The 17,351-nt window shown below is 61.4% G+C and overlaps 1 protein-coding gene and 2 non-coding genes across 3 annotated transcripts; all 3 read left to right on the top strand.

Moving 5' to 3' along the window:
• Window positions 1-3: 3 nt before the first annotated feature.
• Window positions 4-841, top strand: TMEM223 (transmembrane protein 223). The gene is made up of 2 exons (XM_087773062.1): window positions 4-388; window positions 490-841. The coding sequence occupies exons 1-2, from the start codon at window positions 37-39 to the stop codon at window positions 786-788; spliced, it is 651 nt and encodes a 216-aa protein (XP_087629188.1). The 5' UTR covers window positions 4-36; the 3' UTR covers window positions 789-841.
• A 1,058-nt stretch (window positions 842-1,899) lies between these two features.
• On the top strand, window positions 1,900-2,090 carry LOC148053576 (U2 spliceosomal RNA). Its single transcript, XR_015707942.1, has one exon. It is a non-coding gene; the product is annotated as a U2 spliceosomal RNA (small nuclear RNA).
• Window positions 2,091-4,013: 1,923 nt separating this feature from the next.
• On the top strand, window positions 4,014-4,204 carry LOC148053575 (U2 spliceosomal RNA). The gene has a single exon (XR_015707943.1). It is a non-coding gene; the product is annotated as a U2 spliceosomal RNA (small nuclear RNA).
• Window positions 4,205-17,351: the final 13,147 nt, after the last annotated feature.

The following is a 17,351-nucleotide window of genomic DNA, read 5'->3' as shown; positions in this document are numbered from 1 at the left end:
GCGAAGGGCGGGTTTGGGTTCACGCCCGGCACAAAGATGGCGGCTGGCGACGGAAGTGGCGCCGAGCGACCCGGAAGTGGCGCCGAGCGACCCGGAAGTGGCGGCGGAACGGGCGCTATGGCGGCCGCCCGGAGGGCGGCGGCGGCGGCGGCGGCGCTGGAAGTGGCGACAGCGGTTCCGCGGGACGTGGTGCTGTTCCGCCACGACCGGGACCGATTCTTCCGTTTGGCCGGATTCTTTTGCGCAGGGCAAGGCCTTTTCTGGACTTATCTGGCTCATTTCGCCTTCACGGCCCTTCGTCCCGCCGCGGGCCCCGGTCCCGACGATCCCCTCCGGCCCCGCGATAACAAATGGCGCTTTGGATTCACCGCCTCCTGCCTCACCCTCGGTACCGGGGAGGGGGAGCTCCGGGTGCGGTGGCGGGGACCAGAACCGGCCCCGGGGCCTCGCTGACCCCCTCTCCCCGTTCTCCCGTTCCCCTTGCCGCAGGCTCGTTGATCGTGGCAGCCGGTTGCCTCTTCCCGCTCCGCGCCGTCCGCCGGATAACGCTGCTGCGGGGAGGAACGGAGGTGACCATCAGCACCCACGGACCCTTGGGGCTGGGCCGCGGCCCCACCGTCACCGTCCCCTTACGCCACGTCTCCTGCCGCGCTCACCGCTCCGAGGTCCCGGCCGCCGTCCCCCTCAAGGTGAAGGGACGCCCCTTCTTCTTTCTGCTGGACAAGCGGGGACAGCTCTGCCACCCCCGCCTCTTCGACCTCACCGTCGGCGCCTACCGCAAGCTTTAGGGGCGGGGGGGAACGCTCGCCCCTCGGCGCCTGCGAATAAACCCTGAGCCGCACCCCCCGCCTCCGGCTGCTTTGGGGGCGAAGGGCTGGGGACACCCCGGCCCCCCCGTTATTGCGCTCGGGGCCGCAGCGCGGCCACGCTGGCCCTCGTCGCCGGCAACGCTCGTCCTCAGCGGCCGGGCCTCGGTCTCTGCCCGTGGAGGGGAGCTGGGGCCCGAAGTGGGGTGGCTCTGCGCCCCCCGGCTGCGAGGAGGGGCTCCCCTCGTCCCCTTCCCCGGCCTTGTCCCCTTCCCTGGCCTCGTTAGCCTCATTGGCCTCGTTAGCCTCGCTGGTCTCGTCCCCTTCCCCGGCCTCGTTACCTTCACTGGCCTCGTTAGCCTTGCTGGCCTCGTCCCTCCCCAGGCCTCGTTAGCCTTGCTGGCCTCATCCCCTTCCCTGGCCTCGTTAGCCTCACTGGCCTCGTTAGCCTCGCTCTCCTTGTCCCCTTCCGCAGGCTTCGTTAACCTCATTGGCCTCGTCCCCTTCCTCGGCCTCGTTAGCCTCCCTGGCCTCGTTAGCCTTGTTAGCCTCACTGGCTTCCTCAACTGGAGATCTGCAAGGCAGCGACGGAGCCTTCGCGCTGTCCTCGTGCTCCCTTGGAGCCATCATCATCATCCTCCGCACTGTCCGTGGGGGCCGGAGCGCTCTGGGGACGCCCCCTCCCCTTGCCCCCCCCCCCCCCCCGGGAGCCATTTTGGGGCATTTTGCAGCCGGTTGGGGCAGCGGCGGGGCGAGCAGGGGGCGGGGCGTGACACTGGATACCTGCGAGGGGGCGGGGCCGGGCGGAGTGATGGGAGGGGTTATGCAAACGAGCAGCAGTCGGGAGCTGCGGAAGGGGCGTGGCTATGCAAATAAAGCCTCGCGGGGACCGAAGGGGCCGCCGGGAGCCCCCGCGGCGGGGGGCTGCGGGGCGGGGCGGGGGTCGGCGGCGGCGGCGGAGCCCGGTGCGGGGCGAGGGCGGCGCGGGGCGCGGTGGGGGGCGCGGGGCGGTGCGGTGCGGGGCGGGGGGGAGCCGCCGTGAGGTGGGAGCGGGTGGGTGCCGGTGGAGCCGGTCGGTGGGGGAGGTTGGGGCATCGCTTCTCGGCCTTTTGGCTAAGATCAAGTGTAGTATCTGTTCTTATCAGTTTAATAGCTGATAGGTCCTCGCGCAGAGGACTTTGTATTAAGCGGATTTTTGGACGCGGGAGCCGGGTGCGGGGCTTGCTCCGTCCGCTCCTGGCATCGCCCCGGTGTTGCAGTGCCTCCGGGAGCGGTGCCCGTCCCCGCCGGGGGGCGCCTTGTGGCGGTGAAGGACAGAGATTGGGGGGGGCTGGGGTCCCGCGGCTGCCTGCCCTTCGTCCGCCGGGGCTGGGCCGTGCCCGGCGGCTCCGCGCCGCCCCGCTCCCGCCGAGGGCAGCCCCCGGCCGCGCCGTGCTGCGCTGCGGCCCCCGGGCTCCGCCGGGGCTTGGTTCCCTCCCCGGGGCTCCGCTGGGGCTCCGTTCCCCCCTGCGGCCCGGTTTCCCCCGCCGAGACTCGGTTCTCCCCCTTCGGTTCCCTCCCTGGGGCTCCGTCGGGGCTCGGTTCCGCTCTGGGGCTCGGTTCCCTTCCCGGGGCTCTGCCGATGCCCTGTTCCCCCCCCCAGTGCTCGGTTCCCCCCGGCCCGATGCTCCGCCGGGGCCCGGTTCCCGCCCTCGGTTCCCTCTCCGGGGCTCGGTTCCCTTCCCGGGGCTCCGCCGGGGCTCGGTTCCCCCCTGCGGCCCGGTTTCCCCCCGCTGGGGCCCGGTTCCCCCCCTCGGTTCCCTCCCCGGGGCCCGATTCCCTCCCTGGGGCTCCGTCGGGGCTCGGTTCCGCTCTGGGGCTCGGTTCCCTTCCCGGGGCTCTGCCGATGCCCGGTTCACCCCCCCAGGGCTCGGTTCCCCCCGGCCCGAGGCTCCGCCGGGGCCCGGTTCCCCCCCTCGGTTCCCTCCCCGGGGCTCCGCCGGGGCTCGGTTCCCCCCTGCGGCCCGGTTTCCCCCCGCCGAGACTCGGTTCCCCCCCTTCGCTTCCCCTCCGGGGCTCGGTTTTCCACGCCCGGGGCTCCGTGTCCCGTCCCGTCCCGTCCCCCCCCGGGGCTCGGTTCGCCCCCTCGGTTCCCTCCCCGGGGCCCGGTTCCCTCCCTGGGGCTCCGTCGGGGCTCGATTCCGCTCTGGGGCTCGGTTCCCTTCCCGGGGCTCTGCCGATGCCCGGTTCCCCCCCCGGGGCTCCGTCGGGGCTCGGTTCCCCCCCCGGGGCCCGGTTCCCCCCCTTGGTTCCCTCCCCGGGGTTCCGTCGGGACTCGGTTCCGCTCTGGGGCTCGGTTCCCTTCCCGGGGCTCTGCCGATGCCCGGTTCCCGCCCCCGGGGCTCGGTTCCCCCCGGCCCGAGGCTCCGTCGGGGCCCGGTTCCCGCCCTCGGTTCCCCCCCCGGGGCTCGGTTCCCTTCCCGGGGCTCGGTTCCCCCCCCGGGGTTCCGTCGGGGCTCGGTTCCGCTCTGGGGCTCGATTCCCTTCCCGGAGCTCTGCCGATGCCCGGTTCTCCCCGCCCGAGGCTCGGTTCGCCCCCTCGGTTCCCTCCCCGGGGCCCGGTTCGCCCCCTCGGTTCCCTCCCCGGGGCTCCGTCGGGGCTTGGTTCCAGCCCCCGGGGCCCGGTTCCCCGCCGCGCTCCCGGGCCGGGCTCCGCCAGAAGCTGTCGGCGGAGCGGGAGAGGCGAGGGCCTCCCGGCCCCGGTGCGGCGCGAAGTCCCGCAGCGCCGGCGGGAGCGGGCGGTCCCGGGCCGCGTCCCGGCGGCTTCGGAGCGTCCGGGCCCGGGGCTGGGGGCCGTCCGGGGCGGGGCATGCAAACGAGGGGGCGGGGTTTGCGAGGGATTACCAGCGGAGGGGCGTGGCGACCGCCAATGAGGGGCGCTCAGCGCGGCGGCGAGGGGGCGAGGGGGCGTGGCGTGCAGGGCGGCGGGCGACGGCGAATAGGGCGCGGTTATTCAAATAAGGGCTGCTGGGGGCCGAAGGGGCCGCCGGGAGCCCCCGCGGCGGGGGGCTGCGGGGTGGAGCGGGGGTCGGCGGCGGCGGCGGAGCCCGGTGCGGGGCGGAGGCGGCGCGGGGAGCGGGGCGCGGTGCGGGGCGGTGCGGGGGGGAGCCGCCGTGAGGTGGGAGCGTGTGGTTGCGGTTGGGGTCGGTGGTCGGGGGCGGTGTGGGCATCGCTTCTCGGCCTTTTGGCTAAGATCAAGTGTAGTATCTGTTCTTATCAGTTTAATAGCTGATAGGTCCTCGCGCAGAGGACTTTGTATTAAGCGGATTTTTGGGCGCGGGAGTCGGGTGCGGGGCTTGCTCCGTCCGCTCCTGGCATCGCCCCGGTGTTGCAGTGCCTCCGGGAGCGGTGCCCGTCCCCGCCGGGGGGCGCCTTGTGGCGGTGAAAGACAGAGATGGGGGCGGTGGAGGGGTTTTTTCCCGCCTCAGGGCCCTTTTTTCCCCCGCCCCCCTCCACGCGGAGGCGGCCGCTTTTGCTGCGCCCCCGGCCGCTCCGGGCGCCGGGTCCGTGCCCGAGGCGGAGGCTGCCGGCGGGCGGAGCTGGGCGGTGGCCGCCTTCCTCCTCCTTGCCATCTTCCTCATGATCCTTCTCGTTCTTATTCTCCCCCTCCTCTTTCTCCTCCATCTCCTCCTCCTCCTCCTCCTTCCCCTCCTCTTCTTCATCATCGTCCTCCTCTTCATCCTCCTTCTCTTCCTCCTCCTCACCACCCTCCTCTTCATCCTCCTCGTCCTCCTCCCCCTCCCCGTCCTCGTCATCCTCATCCTCCTCCTTCCGCTCGTCCGCTGGCTGCCTTCGATCCGCTGGCCCATGCCCTAACCTCGGAGAAGCCGTGGGGATGGGGGGACGTCCCGGGGGGGTGGAGGAAGGCCGACGTCACCCCTGTCCCCAGGCTGGGCTCCAGGGCGGAGCAATCCCGAACTGGGCTCTGGCTCAGCAGCCCAGGCAGATAGTATTGGAGTTTGGGAGAGTCCAGAAAGAGACAGCCCCAGCGTTTGTGGGGCAGTGAATGCGGTTGCCTGGATACTGGAAGAGCAGCAAGAGCTTTTGGTGCCGGCACCTTTGGTGTGGGAGGAATCCCTGGACGTTCGGAAATGGTAGAAGCTAGAGCCGGCAGCTCTAGCTCAGCGGTCCAGGCAGATAGTATTGGACTTTGAGAGAGTCTAGAAAGAGACAGCCCCAGCGTTTGTGGGGCAGTGAATGCGGTTGCCTGGATACTGGAAGAGCAGCAAGAGCTTTTGGTGCCGGCACCTTTGGTGTGGGAGGAATCCCTGGACGTTCGGAATTGGTAGAAGCTAGAGCCGGCTCAGCGGCAAAGGCAGATAGTATTGGACTTTGGGAGAGTCCAGAAAGAGACAGCCCCAGCGTTTGTGGGGCAGTGAATGCAGTTGCCTGGATACTGGAAGAGCAGCAAGAGCTTTTGGTGCCGGCACCTTTGGTGTGGGAGGAATCCCTGGACGTTCGCTATTGCTAGTCGGCTCTGGACCAGCGCACAGCAGATAGTATTGGAGTTTGGGAGAGTCCAGAAAGAGACAGCCCCAGCGTTTGTGGGGCAGTGAATGCGGTTGCCTGGATACTGGAAGAGCAGCAAGAGCTTTTGGTGCCGGCACCTTTGGTGTGGGAGGAATCCCTGGACGTTCGGAATTGCTGAGCTGGCTCCGGCTCAGCAGCCCAGGCAGATAGTATTGGAGTTTGGGAGAGTCCAGAAAGAGACAGCCCCAGCGTTTGTGGGGCAGTGAATGCGGTTGCCTGGATACTGGAAGAGCAGCAAGAGCTTTTGGTTTGGGCACCTTTGGTGTGGGAGGAATCCCTGGACGTTCGGAATTGCTGAGCTGGCTCCGGCTCAGCAGCCCAGGCAGATAGTATTGGAGTTTGGGAGAGTACAGAAAGAGACAGCCCCAGCGTTTGTGGGGCAGTGAATGCAGTTGCCTGGATACTGGAAGAGCAGCAAGAGCTTTTGGTGCCGGCACCTTTGGTGTGGGAGGAATCCCTGGACGTTCGGAATTGGTAGAAGCTAGAGCCGGCTCAGCAGCCCAGGCAGATAGTATTGGACTTTGGGAGAGTCCAGAAAGAGACAGCCCCAGCGTTTGTGGGGCAGTGAATGCGGTTGCCTGGATACTGGAAGAGCAGCAAGAGCTTTTGGTGCCGGCACCTTTGGTGTGGGAGGAATCCCTGGACGTTCGGAATTGCTGAGCTGGCTCCGGACCAGCAGCCCAGGCAGATAGTATTGGACTTTGGGAGAGTCCAGAAAGAGACAGCCCCAGCGTTTGTGGGGCAGTGAATGCGGTTGCCTGGATACTGGAAGAGCAGCAAGAGCTTTTGGTGCCGGCACCTTTGGTGTGGGAGGAATCCCTGGACGTTCGGAATTGGTAGAAGCTGGAGCCGGCTCAGCGGCCCAGGCAGATAGTATTGGACTTTGGGAGAGTCCAGAAAGAGACAGCCCCAGCGTTTGTGGGGCAGTGAATGCGGTTGCCTGGATACTGGAAGAGCAGCAAGAGCTTTTGGTGCCGGCACCTTTGGTGTGGGAGGAATCCCTGGACGTTCGGAATTGGTAGAAGCTGGAGCCGGCTCAGCAGCCCAGGCAGATAGTATTGGACTTTGGGAGAGTACAGAAAGAGACAGCCCCAGCGTTTGTGGGGCAGTGAATGCAGTTGCCTGGATACTGGAAGAGCAGCAAGAGCTTTTGGTGCCGGCACCTTTGGTGTGGGAGGAATCCCTGGACGTTCGGAATTGCTGAGCTGGCTCTGGCTCAGCAGCCCAGGCAGATAGTATTGGACTTTGGGAGAGTCCAGAAAGAGACAGCCCCAGCGTTTGTGGGGCAGTGAATGCGGTTGCCTGGATACTGGAAGAGCAGCAAGAGCTTTTGGTGCCGGCACCTTTGGTGTGGGAGGAATCCCTGGACGTTCGGAATTGCTGAGCTGGCTCTGGCTCAGCAGCCCAGGCAGATAGTATTGGAGTTTGGGAGAGTCCAGAAAGAGACAGCCCCAGCGTTTGTGGGGCAGTGAATGCGGTTGCCTGGATACTGGAAGAGCAGCAAGAGCTTTTGGTGCCGGCACCTTTGGTGTGGGAGGAATCCCTGGACGTTCGGAATTGCTGAGCTGGCTCCGGCTCAGCAGCCCAGGCAGATAGTATTGGACTTTGGGAGAGTCCAGAAAGAGACAGCCCCAGCGTTTGTGGGGCAGTGAATGCGGTTGCCTGGATACTGGAAGAGCAGCAAGAGCTTTTGGTGCCGGCACCTTTGGTGTGGGAGGAATCCCTGGACGTTCGCAATTGCTCAGCTGGCTCTTGAACAGCAGCCCAGGCGGATAGTATTGGAGTTTGGGAGAGTCCAGAAAGAGACAGCCCCAGCGTTTGTGGGGCAGTGAATGCGGTTGCCTGGATACTGGAAGAGCAGCAAGAGCTTTTGGTGCCGGCACCTTTGGTGTGGGAGGAATCCCTGGACGTTCGGAATTGCTGAGCTGGCTCCGGCTCAGCAGCCCAGGCAGATAGTATTGGACTTTGGGAGAGTCCAGAAAGAGACAGCCCCAGCGTTTGTGGGGCAGTGAATGCGGTTGCCTGGATACTGGAAGAGCAGCAAGAGCTTTTGGTGCCGGCACCTTTGGTGTGGGAGGAATCCCTGGACGTTCGGAATTGGTAGAAGCTGGCTCCGGCTCAGCAGCCCAGGCAGATAGTATTGGAGTTTGGGAGAGTCCAGAAAGAGACAGCCCCAGCGTTTGTGGGGCAGTGAATGCGGTTGCCTGGATACTGGAAGAGCAGCAAGAGCTTTTGGTGCCGGCACCTTTGGTGTGGGAGGAATCCCTGGACGTTCGGAATTGCTGAGCTGGCTCTGGCTCAGCAGCCCAGGCAGATAGTATTGGACTTTGGGAGAGTCCAGAAAGAGACAGCCCCAGCGTTTGTGGGGCAGTGAATGCGGTTGCCTGGATACTGGAAGAGCAGCAAGAGCTTTTGGTGCCGGCACCTTTGGTGTGGGAGGAATCCCTGGACGTTCGGAATTGCTGAGCTGGCTCCGGCTCAGCAGCCCAGGCAGATAGTATTGGAGTTTGGGAGAGTCCAGAAAGAGACAGCCCCAGCGTTTGTGGGGCAGTGAATGCGGTTGCCTGGATACTGGAAGAGCAGCAAGAGCTTTTGGTGCCGGCACCTTTGGTGTGGGAGGAATCCCTGGACGTTCGGAATTGGTGAGCTGGCTCCGGCTCAGCAGCCCAGGCAGATAGTATTGGAGTTTGGGAGAGTCCAGAAAGAGACAGCCCCAGCGTTTGTGGGGCAGTGAATGCGGTTGCCTGGATACTGGAAGAGCAGCAAGAGCTTTTGGTGCCGGCACCTTTGGTGTGGGAGGAATCCCTGGACGTTCGGAATTGCTGAACCTGGCTCCGGCTCAGCAGCCCAGGCAGATAGTATTGGACTTTGGGAGAGTCCAGAAAGAGACAGCCCCAGCGTTTGTGGGGCAGTGAATGCGGTTGCCTGGATACTGGAAGAGCAGCAAGAGCTTTTGGTGCCGGCACCTTTGGTGTGGGAGGAATCCCTGGACGTTCGGAATTGCTGAGCTGGCTCCGGCTCAGCAGCCCAGGCAGATAGTATTGGACTTTGGGAGAGTCCAGAAAGAGACAGCCCCAGCGTTTGTGGGGCAGTGAATGCGGTTGCCTGGATACTGGAAGAGCAGCAAGAGCTTTTGGTGCCGGCACCTTTGGTGTGGGAGGAATCCCTGGACGTTCGGAATTGCTGAAGCTGGCTCCGGCTCAGCAGCCCAGGCAGATAGTATTGGACTTTGGGAGAGTACAGAAAGAGACAGCCCCAGCGTTTGTGGGGCAGTGAATGCGGTTGCCTGGATACTGGAAGAGCAGCAAGAGCTTTTGGTGCCGGCACCTTTGGTGTGGGAGGAATCCCTGGACGTTCGGAATTGCTGAGCTGGCTCCGGCTCAGCAGCCCAGGCAGATAGTATTGGAGTTTGGGAGAGTCCAGAAAGAGACAGCCCCAGCGTTTGTGGGGCAGTGAATGCGGTTGCCTGGATACTGGAAGAGCAGCAAGAGCTTTTGGTGCCGGCACCTTTGGTGTGGGAGGAATCCCTGGACGTTCGGAATTGCTAGTCGGCTCCGGCTCAGCAGCCCAGGCAGATAGTATTGGACTTTGGGAGAGTCCAGAAAGAGACAGCCCCAGCGTTTGTGGGGCAGTGAATGCGGTTGCCTGGATACTGGAAGAGCAGCAAGAGCTTTTGGTGCCGGCACCTTTGGTGTGGGAGGAATCCCTGGACGTTCGGAATTGGTGAGCTGGCTCCGGCTCAGCAGCCCAGGCAGATAGTATTGGACTTTGGGAGAGTCCAGAAAGAGACAGCCCCAGCGTTTGTGGGGCAGTGAATGCGGTTGCCTGGATACTGGAAGAGCAGCAAGAGCTTTTGGTGCCGGCACCTTTGGTGTGGGAGGAATCCCTGGACGTTCGGAATTGCTGAGCTGGCTCCGGCTCAGCAGCCCAGGCAGATAGTATTGGACTTTGGGAGAGTCCAGAAAGAGACAGCCCCAGCGTTTGTGGGGCAGTGAATGCGGTTGCCTGGATACTGGAAGAGCAGCAAGAGCTTTTGGTGCCGGCACCTTTGGTGTGGGAGGAATCCCTGGACGTTCGGAATTGCTGAGCTGGCTCCGGCTCAGCAGCCCAGGCAGATAGTATTGGACTTTGGGAGAGTCCAGAAAGAGACAGCCCCAGCGTTTGTGGGGCAGTGAATGCGGTTGCCTGGATACTGGAAGAGCAGCAAGAGCTTTTGGTGCCGGCACCTTTGGTGTGGGAGGAATCCCTGGACGTTCGGAATTGCTGAGCTGGCTCCGGCTCAGCAGCCCAGGCAGATAGTATTGGACTTTGGGAGAGTCCAGAAAGAGACAGCCCCAGCGTTTGTGGGGCAGTGAATGCGGTTGCCTGGATACTGGAAGAGCAGCAAGAGCTTTTGGTGCCGGCACCTTTGGTGTGGGAGGAATCCCTGGACGTTCGGAATTGCTGAGCTGGCTCCGGCTCAGCAGCCCAGGCAGATAGTATTGGACTTTGGGAGAGTCCAGAAAGAGACAGCCCCAGCGTTTGTGGGGCAGTGAATGCGGTTGCCTGGATACTGGAAGAGCAGCAAGAGCTTTTGGTGCCGGCACCTTTGGTGTGGGAGGAATCCCTGGACGTTCGGAATTGGTGAGCTGGCTCCGGCTCAGCAGCCCAGGCAGATAGTATTGGAGTTTGGGAGAGTCCAGAAAGAGACAGCCCCAGCGTTTGTGGGGCAGTGAATGCGGTTGCCTGGATACTGGAAGAGCAGCAAGAGCTTTTGGTGCCGGCACCTTTGGTGTGGGAGGAATCCCTGGACGTTCGGAATTGCTGAGCTGGCTCCGCACCAGCAGCCCAGGCAGATAGTATTGGACTTTGGGAGAGTCCAGAAAGAGACAGCCCCAGCGTTTGTGGGGCAGTGAATGCGGTTGCCTGGATACTGGAAGAGCAGCAAGAGCTTTTGGTGCCGGCACCTTTGGTGTGGGAGGAATCCCTGGACGTTCGGAATTGCTAGAGCTGGCTCCGGCTCAGCAGCCCAGGCAGATAGTATTGGAGTTTGGGAGAGTCCAGAAAGAGACAGCCCCAGCGTTTGTGGGGCAGTGAATGCGGTTGCCTGGATACTGGAAGAGCAGCAAGAGCTTTTGGTGCCGGCACCTTTGGTGTGGGAGGAATCCCTGGACGTTCGGAATTGGTAGAGCTGGCTCCGGCTCAGCAGCCCAGGCAGATAGTATTGGAGTTTGGGAGAGTCCAGAAAGAGACAGCCCCAGCGTTTGTGGGGCAGTGAATGCGGTTGCCTGGATACTGGAAGAGCAGCAAGAGCTTTTGGTGCCGGCACCTTTGGTGTGGGAGGAATCCCTGGACGTTCGGAATTGCTGAGCTGGCTCCGGCTCAGCAGCCCAGGCAGATAGTATTGGACTTTGGGAGAGTCCAGAAAGAGACAGCCCCAGCGTTTGTGGGGCAGTGAATGCGGTTGCCTGGATACTGGAAGAGCAGCAAGAGCTTTTGGTGCCGGCACCTTTGGTGTGGGAGGAATCCCTGGACGTTCGGAATTGCTGAGCTGGCTCCGGCTCAGCAGCCCAGGCAGATAGTATTGGAGTTTGGGAGAGTCCAGAAAGAGACAGCCCCAGCGTTTGTGGGGCAGTGAATGCGGTTGCCTGGATACTGGAAGAGCAGCAAGAGCTTTTGGTGCCGGCACCTTTGGTGTGGGAGGAATCCCTGGACGTTCGGAATTGGTAGAAGCTAGAGCCGGCTCAGCAGCCCAGGCAGATAGTATTGGACTTTGGGAGAGTCCAGAAAGAGACAGCCCCAGCGTTTGTGGGGCAGTGAATGCGGTTGCCTGGATACTGGAAGAGCAGCAAGAGCTTTTGGTGCCGGCACCTTTGGTGTGGGAGGAATCCCTGGACGTTCGGAATTGCTGAGCTGGCTCCGGCTCAGCAGCCCAGGCAGATAGTATTGGAGTTTGGGAGAGTCCAGAAAGAGACAGCCCCAGCGTTTGTGGGGCAGTGAATGCGGTTGCCTGGATACTGGAAGAGCAGCAAGAGCTTTTGGTGCCGGCACCTTTGGTGTGGGAGGAATCCCTGGACGTTCGGAATTGCTGAGCTGGCTCCGGCTCAGCAGCCCAGGCAGATAGTATTGGACTTTGGGAGAGTCCAGAAAGAGACAGCCCCAGCGTTTGTGGGGCAGTGAATGCGGTTGCCTGGATACTGGAAGAGCAGCAAGAGCTTTTGGTGCCGGCACCTTTGGTGTGGGAGGAATCCCTGGACGTTCGGAATTGCTGAGCTGGCTCCGGCTCAGCAGCCCAGGCAGATAGTATTGGACTTTGGGAGAGTCCAGAAAGAGACAGCCCCAGCGTTTGTGGGGCAGTGAATGCGGTTGCCTGGATACTGGAAGAGCAGCAAGAGCTTTTGGTGCCGGCACCTTTGGTGTGGGAGGAATCCCTGGACGTTCGGAATTGCTGAGCTGGCTCCGGCTCAGCAGCCCAGGCAGATAGTATTGGACTTTGGGAGAGTCCAGAAAGAGACAGCCCCAGCGTTTGTGGGGCAGTGAATGCGGTTGCCTGGATACTGGAAGAGCAGCAAGAGCTTTTGGTGCCGGCACCTTTGGTGTGGGAGGAATCCCTGGACGTTCGGAATTGCTGAGCTGGCTCCGGCTCAGCAGCCCAGGCAGATAGTATTGGAGTTTGGGAGAGTCCAGAAAGAGACAGCCCCAGCGTTTGTGGGGCAGTGAATGCGGTTGCCTGGATACTGGAAGAGCAGCAAGAGCTTTTGGTGCCGGCACCTTTGGTGTGGGAGGAATCCCTGGACGTTCGGAATTGCTGAGCTGGCTCCGCACCAGCAGCCCAGGCAGATAGTATTGGACTTTGGGAGAGTCCAGAAAGAGACAGCCCCAGCGTTTGTGGGGCAGTGAATGCGGTTGCCTGGATACTGGAAGAGCAGCAAGAGCTTTTGGTGCCGGCACCTTTGGTGTGGGAGGAATCCCTGGACGTTCGGAATTGGTGAGCTGGCTCCGGCTCAGCAGCCCAGGCAGATAGTATTGGACTTTGGGAGAGTCCAGAAAGAGACAGCCCCAGCGTTTGTGGGGCAGTGAATGCGGTTGCCTGGATACTGGAAGAGCAGCAAGAGCTTTTGGTGCCGGCACCTTTGGTGTGGGAGGAATCCCTGGACGTTCGGAATTGCTAGAGCTGGCTCCGGCTCAGCAGCCCAGGCAGATAGTATTGGACTTTGGGAGAGTCCAGAAAGAGACAGCCCCAGCGTTTGTGGGGCAGTGAATGCGGTTGCCTGGATACTGGAAGAGCAGCAAGAGCTTTTGGTGCCGGCACCTTTGGTGTGGGAGGAATCCCTGGACGTTCGGAATTGCTGAGCTGGCTCCGGCTCAGCAGCCCAGGCAGATAGTATTGGACTTTGGGAGAGTCCAGAAAGAGACAGCCCCAGCGTTTGTGGGGCAGTGAATGCGGTTGCCTGGATACTGGAAGAGCAGCAAGAGCTTTTGGTGCCGGCACCTTTGGTGTGGGAGGAATCCCTGGACGTTCGGAATTGCTGAGCTGGCTCCGCACCAGCAGCCCAGGCAGATAGTATTGGACTTTGGGAGAGTCCAGAAAGAGACAGCCCCAGCGTTTGTGGGGCAGTGAATGCGGTTGCCTGGATACTGGAAGAGCAGCAAGAGCTTTTGGTGCCGGCACCTTTGGTGTGGGAGGAATCCCTGGACGTTCGGAATTGCTGAGCTGGCTCCGGCTCAGCAGCCCAGGCAGATAGTATTGGAGTTTGGGAGAGTCCAGAAAGAGACAGCCCCAGCGTTTGTGGGGCAGTGAATGCGGTTGCCTGGATACTGGAAGAGCAGCAAGAGCTTTTGGTGCCGGCACCTTTGGTGTGGGAGGAATCCCTGGACGTTCGGAATTGCTGAGCTGGCTCCGGCTCAGCAGCCCAGGCAGATAGTATTGGAGTTTGGGAGAGTCCAGAAAGAGACAGCCCCAGCGTTTGTGGGGCAGTGAATGCGGTTGCCTGGATACTGGAAGAGCAGCAAGAGCTTTTGGTGCCGGCACCTTTGGTGTGGGAGGAATCCCTGGACGTTCGGAATTGGTGAGCTGGCTCCGGCTCAGCAGCCCAGGCAGATAGTATTGGACTTTGGGAGAGTCCAGAAAGAGACAGCCCCAGCGTTTGTGGGGCAGTGAATGCGGTTGCCTGGATACTGGAAGAGCAGCAAGAGCTTTTGGTGCCGGCACCTTTGGTGTGGGAGGAATCCCTGGACGTTCGGAATTGGTGAGCTGGCTCCGGCTCAGCAGCCCAGGCAGATAGTATTGGACTTTGGGAGAGTCCAGAAAGAGACAGCCCCAGCGTTTGTGGGGCAGTGAATGCGGTTGCCTGGATACTGGAAGAGCAGCAAGAGCTTTTGGTGCCGGCACCTTTGGTGTGGGAGGAATCCCTGGACGTTCGGAATTGCTGAGCTGGCTCCGGCTCAGCAGCCCAGGCAGATAGTATTGGAGTTTGGGAGAGTCCAGAAAGAGACAGCCCCAGCGTTTGTGGGGCAGTGAATGCGGTTGCCTGGATACTGGAAGAGCAGCAAGAGCTTTTGGTGCCGGCACCTTTGGTGTGGGAGGAATCCCTGGACGTTCGGAATTGCTGAGCTGGCTCCGCACCAGCAGCCCAGGCAGATAGTATTGGACTTTGGGAGAGTCCAGAAAGAGACAGCCCCAGCGTTTGTGGGGCAGTGAATGCGGTTGCCTGGATACTGGAAGAGCAGCAAGAGCTTTTGGTGCCGGCACCTTTGGTGTGGGAGGAATCCCTGGACGTTCGGAATTGCTGAGCTGGCTCCGGCTCAGCAGCCCAGGCAGATAGTATTGGACTTTGGGAGAGTCCAGAAAGAGACAGCCCCAGCGTTTGTGGGGCAGTGAATGCGGTTGCCTGGATACTGGAAGAGCAGCAAGAGCTTTTGGTGCCGGCACCTTTGGTGTGGGAGGAATCCCTGGACGTTCGGAATTGCTGAGCTGGCTCCGGCTCAGCAGCCCAGGCAGATAGTATTGGACTTTGGGAGAGTCCAGAAAGAGACAGCCCCAGCGTTTGTGGGGCAGTGAATGCGGTTGCCTGGATACTGGAAGAGCAGCAAGAGCTTTTGGTGCCGGCACCTTTGGTGTGGGAGGAATCCCTGGACGTTCGGAATTGCTGAGCTGGCTCCGGCTCAGCAGCCCAGGCAGATAGTATTGGACTTTGGGAGAGTCCAGAAAGAGACAGCCCCAGCGTTTGTGGGGCAGTGAATGCGGTTGCCTGGATACTGGAAGAGCAGCAAGAGCTTTTGGTGCCGGCACCTTTGGTGTGGGAGGAATCCCTGGACGTTCGGAATTGCTGAGCTGGCTCCGCACCAGCAGCCCAGGCAGATAGTATTGGACTTTGGGAGAGTCCAGAAAGAGACAGCCCCAGCGTTTGTGGGGCAGTGAATGCGGTTGCCTGGATACTGGAAGAGCAGCAAGAGCTTTTGGTGCCGGCACCTTTGGTGTGGGAGGAATCCCTGGACGTTCGGAATTGCTGAGCTGGCTCCGCACCAGCAGCCCAGGCAGATAGTATTGGACTTTGGGAGAGTCCAGAAAGAGACAGCCCCAGCGTTTGTGGGGCAGTGAATGCGGTTGCCTGGATACTGGAAGAGCAGCAAGAGCTTTTGGTGCCGGCACCTTTGGTGTGGGAGGAATCCCTGGACGTTCGGAATTGCTGAGCTGGCTCCGGCTCAGCAGCCCAGGCAGATAGTATTGGAGTTTGGGAGAGTCCAGAAAGAGACAGCCCCAGCGTTTGTGGGGCAGTGAATGCGGTTGCCTGGATACTGGAAGAGCAGCAAGAGCTTTTGGTGCCGGCACCTTTGGTGTGGGAGGAATCCCTGGACGTTCGGAATTGCTGAGCTGGCTCCGGCTCAGCAGCCCAGGCAGATAGTATTGGACTTTGGGAGAGTCCAGAAAGAGACAGCCCCAGCGTTTGTGGGGCAGTGAATGCGGTTGCCTGGATACTGGAAGAGCAGCAAGAGCTTTTGGTGCCGGCACCTTTGGTGTGGGAGGAATCCCTGGACGTTCGGAATTGCTGAGCTGGCTCCGGCTCAGCAGCCCAGGCAGATAGTATTGGACTTTGGGAGAGTCCAGAAAGAGACAGCCCCAGCGTTTGTGGGGCAGTGAATGCGGTTGCCTGGATACTGGAAGAGCAGCAAGAGCTTTTGGTGCCGGCACCTTTGGTGTGGGAGGAATCCCTGGACGTTCGGAATTGGTAGAAGCTAGAGCCGGCTCAGCGGCCCAGGCAGATAGTATTGGAGTTTGGGAGAGTCCAGAAAGAGACAGCCCCAGCGTTTGTGGGGCAGTGAATGCGGTTGCCTGGATACTGGAAGAGCAGCAAGAGCTTTTGGTGCCGGCACCTTTGGTGTGGGAGGAATCCCTGGACGTTCGGAATTGCTGAGCTGGCTCCGCACCAGCAGCCCAGGCAGATAGTATTGGACTTTGGGAGAGTCCAGAAAGAGACAGCCCCAGCGTTTGTGGGGCAGTGAATGCGGTTGCCTGGATACTGGAAGAGCAGCAAGAGCTTTTGGTGCCGGCACCTTTGGTGTGGGAGGAATCCCTGGACGTTCGGAATTGCTGAGCTGGCTCCGGCTCAGCAGCCCAGGCAGATAGTATTGGACTTTGGGAGAGTCCAGAAAGAGACAGCCCCAGCGTTTGTGGGGCAGTGAATGCGGTTGCCTGGATACTGGAAGAGCAGCAAGAGCTTTTGGTGCCGGCACCTTTGGTGTGGGAGGAATCCCTGGACGTTCGGAATTGCTGAGCTGGCTCCGGCTCAGCAGCCCAGGCAGATAGTATTGGACTTTGGGAGAGTCCAGAAAGAGACAGCCCCAGCGTTTGTGGGGCAGTGAATGCGGTTGCCTGGATACTGGAAGAGCAGCAAGAGCTTTTGGTGCCGGCACCTTTGGTGTGGGAGGAATCCCTGGACGTTCGGAATTGGTGAGCTGGCTCCGGCTCAGCAGCCCAGGCAGATAGTATTGGACTTTGGGAGAGTCCAGAAAGAGACAGCCCCAGCGTTTGTGGGGCAGTGAATGCGGTTGCCTGGATACTGGAAGAGCAGCAAGAGCTTTTGGTGCCGGCACCTTTGGTGTGGGAGGAATCCCTGGACGTTCGGAATTGCTGAGCTGGCTCCGGCTCAGCAGCCCAGGCAGATAGTATTGGACTTTGGGAGAGTCCAGAAAGAGACAGCCCCAGCGTTTGTGGGGCAGTGAATGCGGTTGCCTGGATACTGGAAGAGCAGCAAGAGCTTTTGGTGCCGGCACCTTTGGTGTGGGAGGAATCCCTGGACGTTCGGAATTGCTGAGCTGGCTCCGGCTCAGCAGCCCAGGCAGATAGTATTGGACTTTGGGAGAGTCCAGAAAGAGACAGCCCCAGCGTTTGTGGGGCAGTGAATGCGGTTGCCTGGATACTGGAAGAGCAGCAAGAGCTTTTGGTGCCGGCACCTTTGGTGTGGGAGGAATCCCTGGACGTTCGGAATTGCTGAGCTGGCTCCGGCTCAGCAGCCCAGGCAGATAGTATTGGACTTTGGGAGAGTCCAGAAAGAGACAGCCCCAGCGTTTGTGGGGCAGTGAATGCGGTTGCCTGGATACTGGAAGAGCAGCAAGAGCTTTTGGTGCCGGCACCTTTGGTGTGGGAGGAATCCCTGGACGTTCGGAATTGCTGAGCTGGCTCCGGCTCAGCAGCCCAGGCAGATAGTATTGGACTTTGGGAGAGTCCAGAAAGAGACAGCCCCAGCGTTTGTGGGGCAGTGAATGCGGTTGCCTGGATACTGGAAGAGCAGCAAGAGCTTTTGGTGCCGGCACCTTTGGTGTGGGAGGAATCCCTGGACGTTCGGAATTGGTAGAAGCTAGAGCCGGCTCAGCAGCCCAGGCAGATAGTATTGGACTTTGGGAGAGTCCAGAAAGAGACAGCCCCAGCGTTTGTGGGGCAGTGAATGCGGTTGCCTGGATACTGGAAGAGCAGCAAGAGCTTTTGGTGCCGGCACC

The sequence above is a fragment of the Nipponia nippon genome, unplaced genomic scaffold (assembly GCF_047370975.1).
Source record: "Nipponia nippon isolate SJK-2023a ecotype South Korea unplaced genomic scaffold, ASM4737097v1 scaffold_38, whole genome shotgun sequence".
In the NCBI taxonomy this organism is placed as follows: Eukaryota; Metazoa; Chordata; class Aves; order Pelecaniformes; family Threskiornithidae; genus Nipponia; species Nipponia nippon.
Note: the sequence above shows the minus strand (reverse complement) of the source record. Positions and strands in the feature narration are given on the sequence as shown.

Coding starts and splice junctions, on each gene's coding strand:
- TMEM223 (XM_087773062.1), top strand. CDS start 37: ATGGCGGCTGGCGACGGAAGTGGCGCCGAGCGACCCGGAAGTGGCGCC. Junction 389..489: donor CGCCTCCTGCCTCACCCTCG/GTACCGGGGAGG, acceptor CCCTTGCCGCAG/GCTCGTTGATCGTGGCAGCC.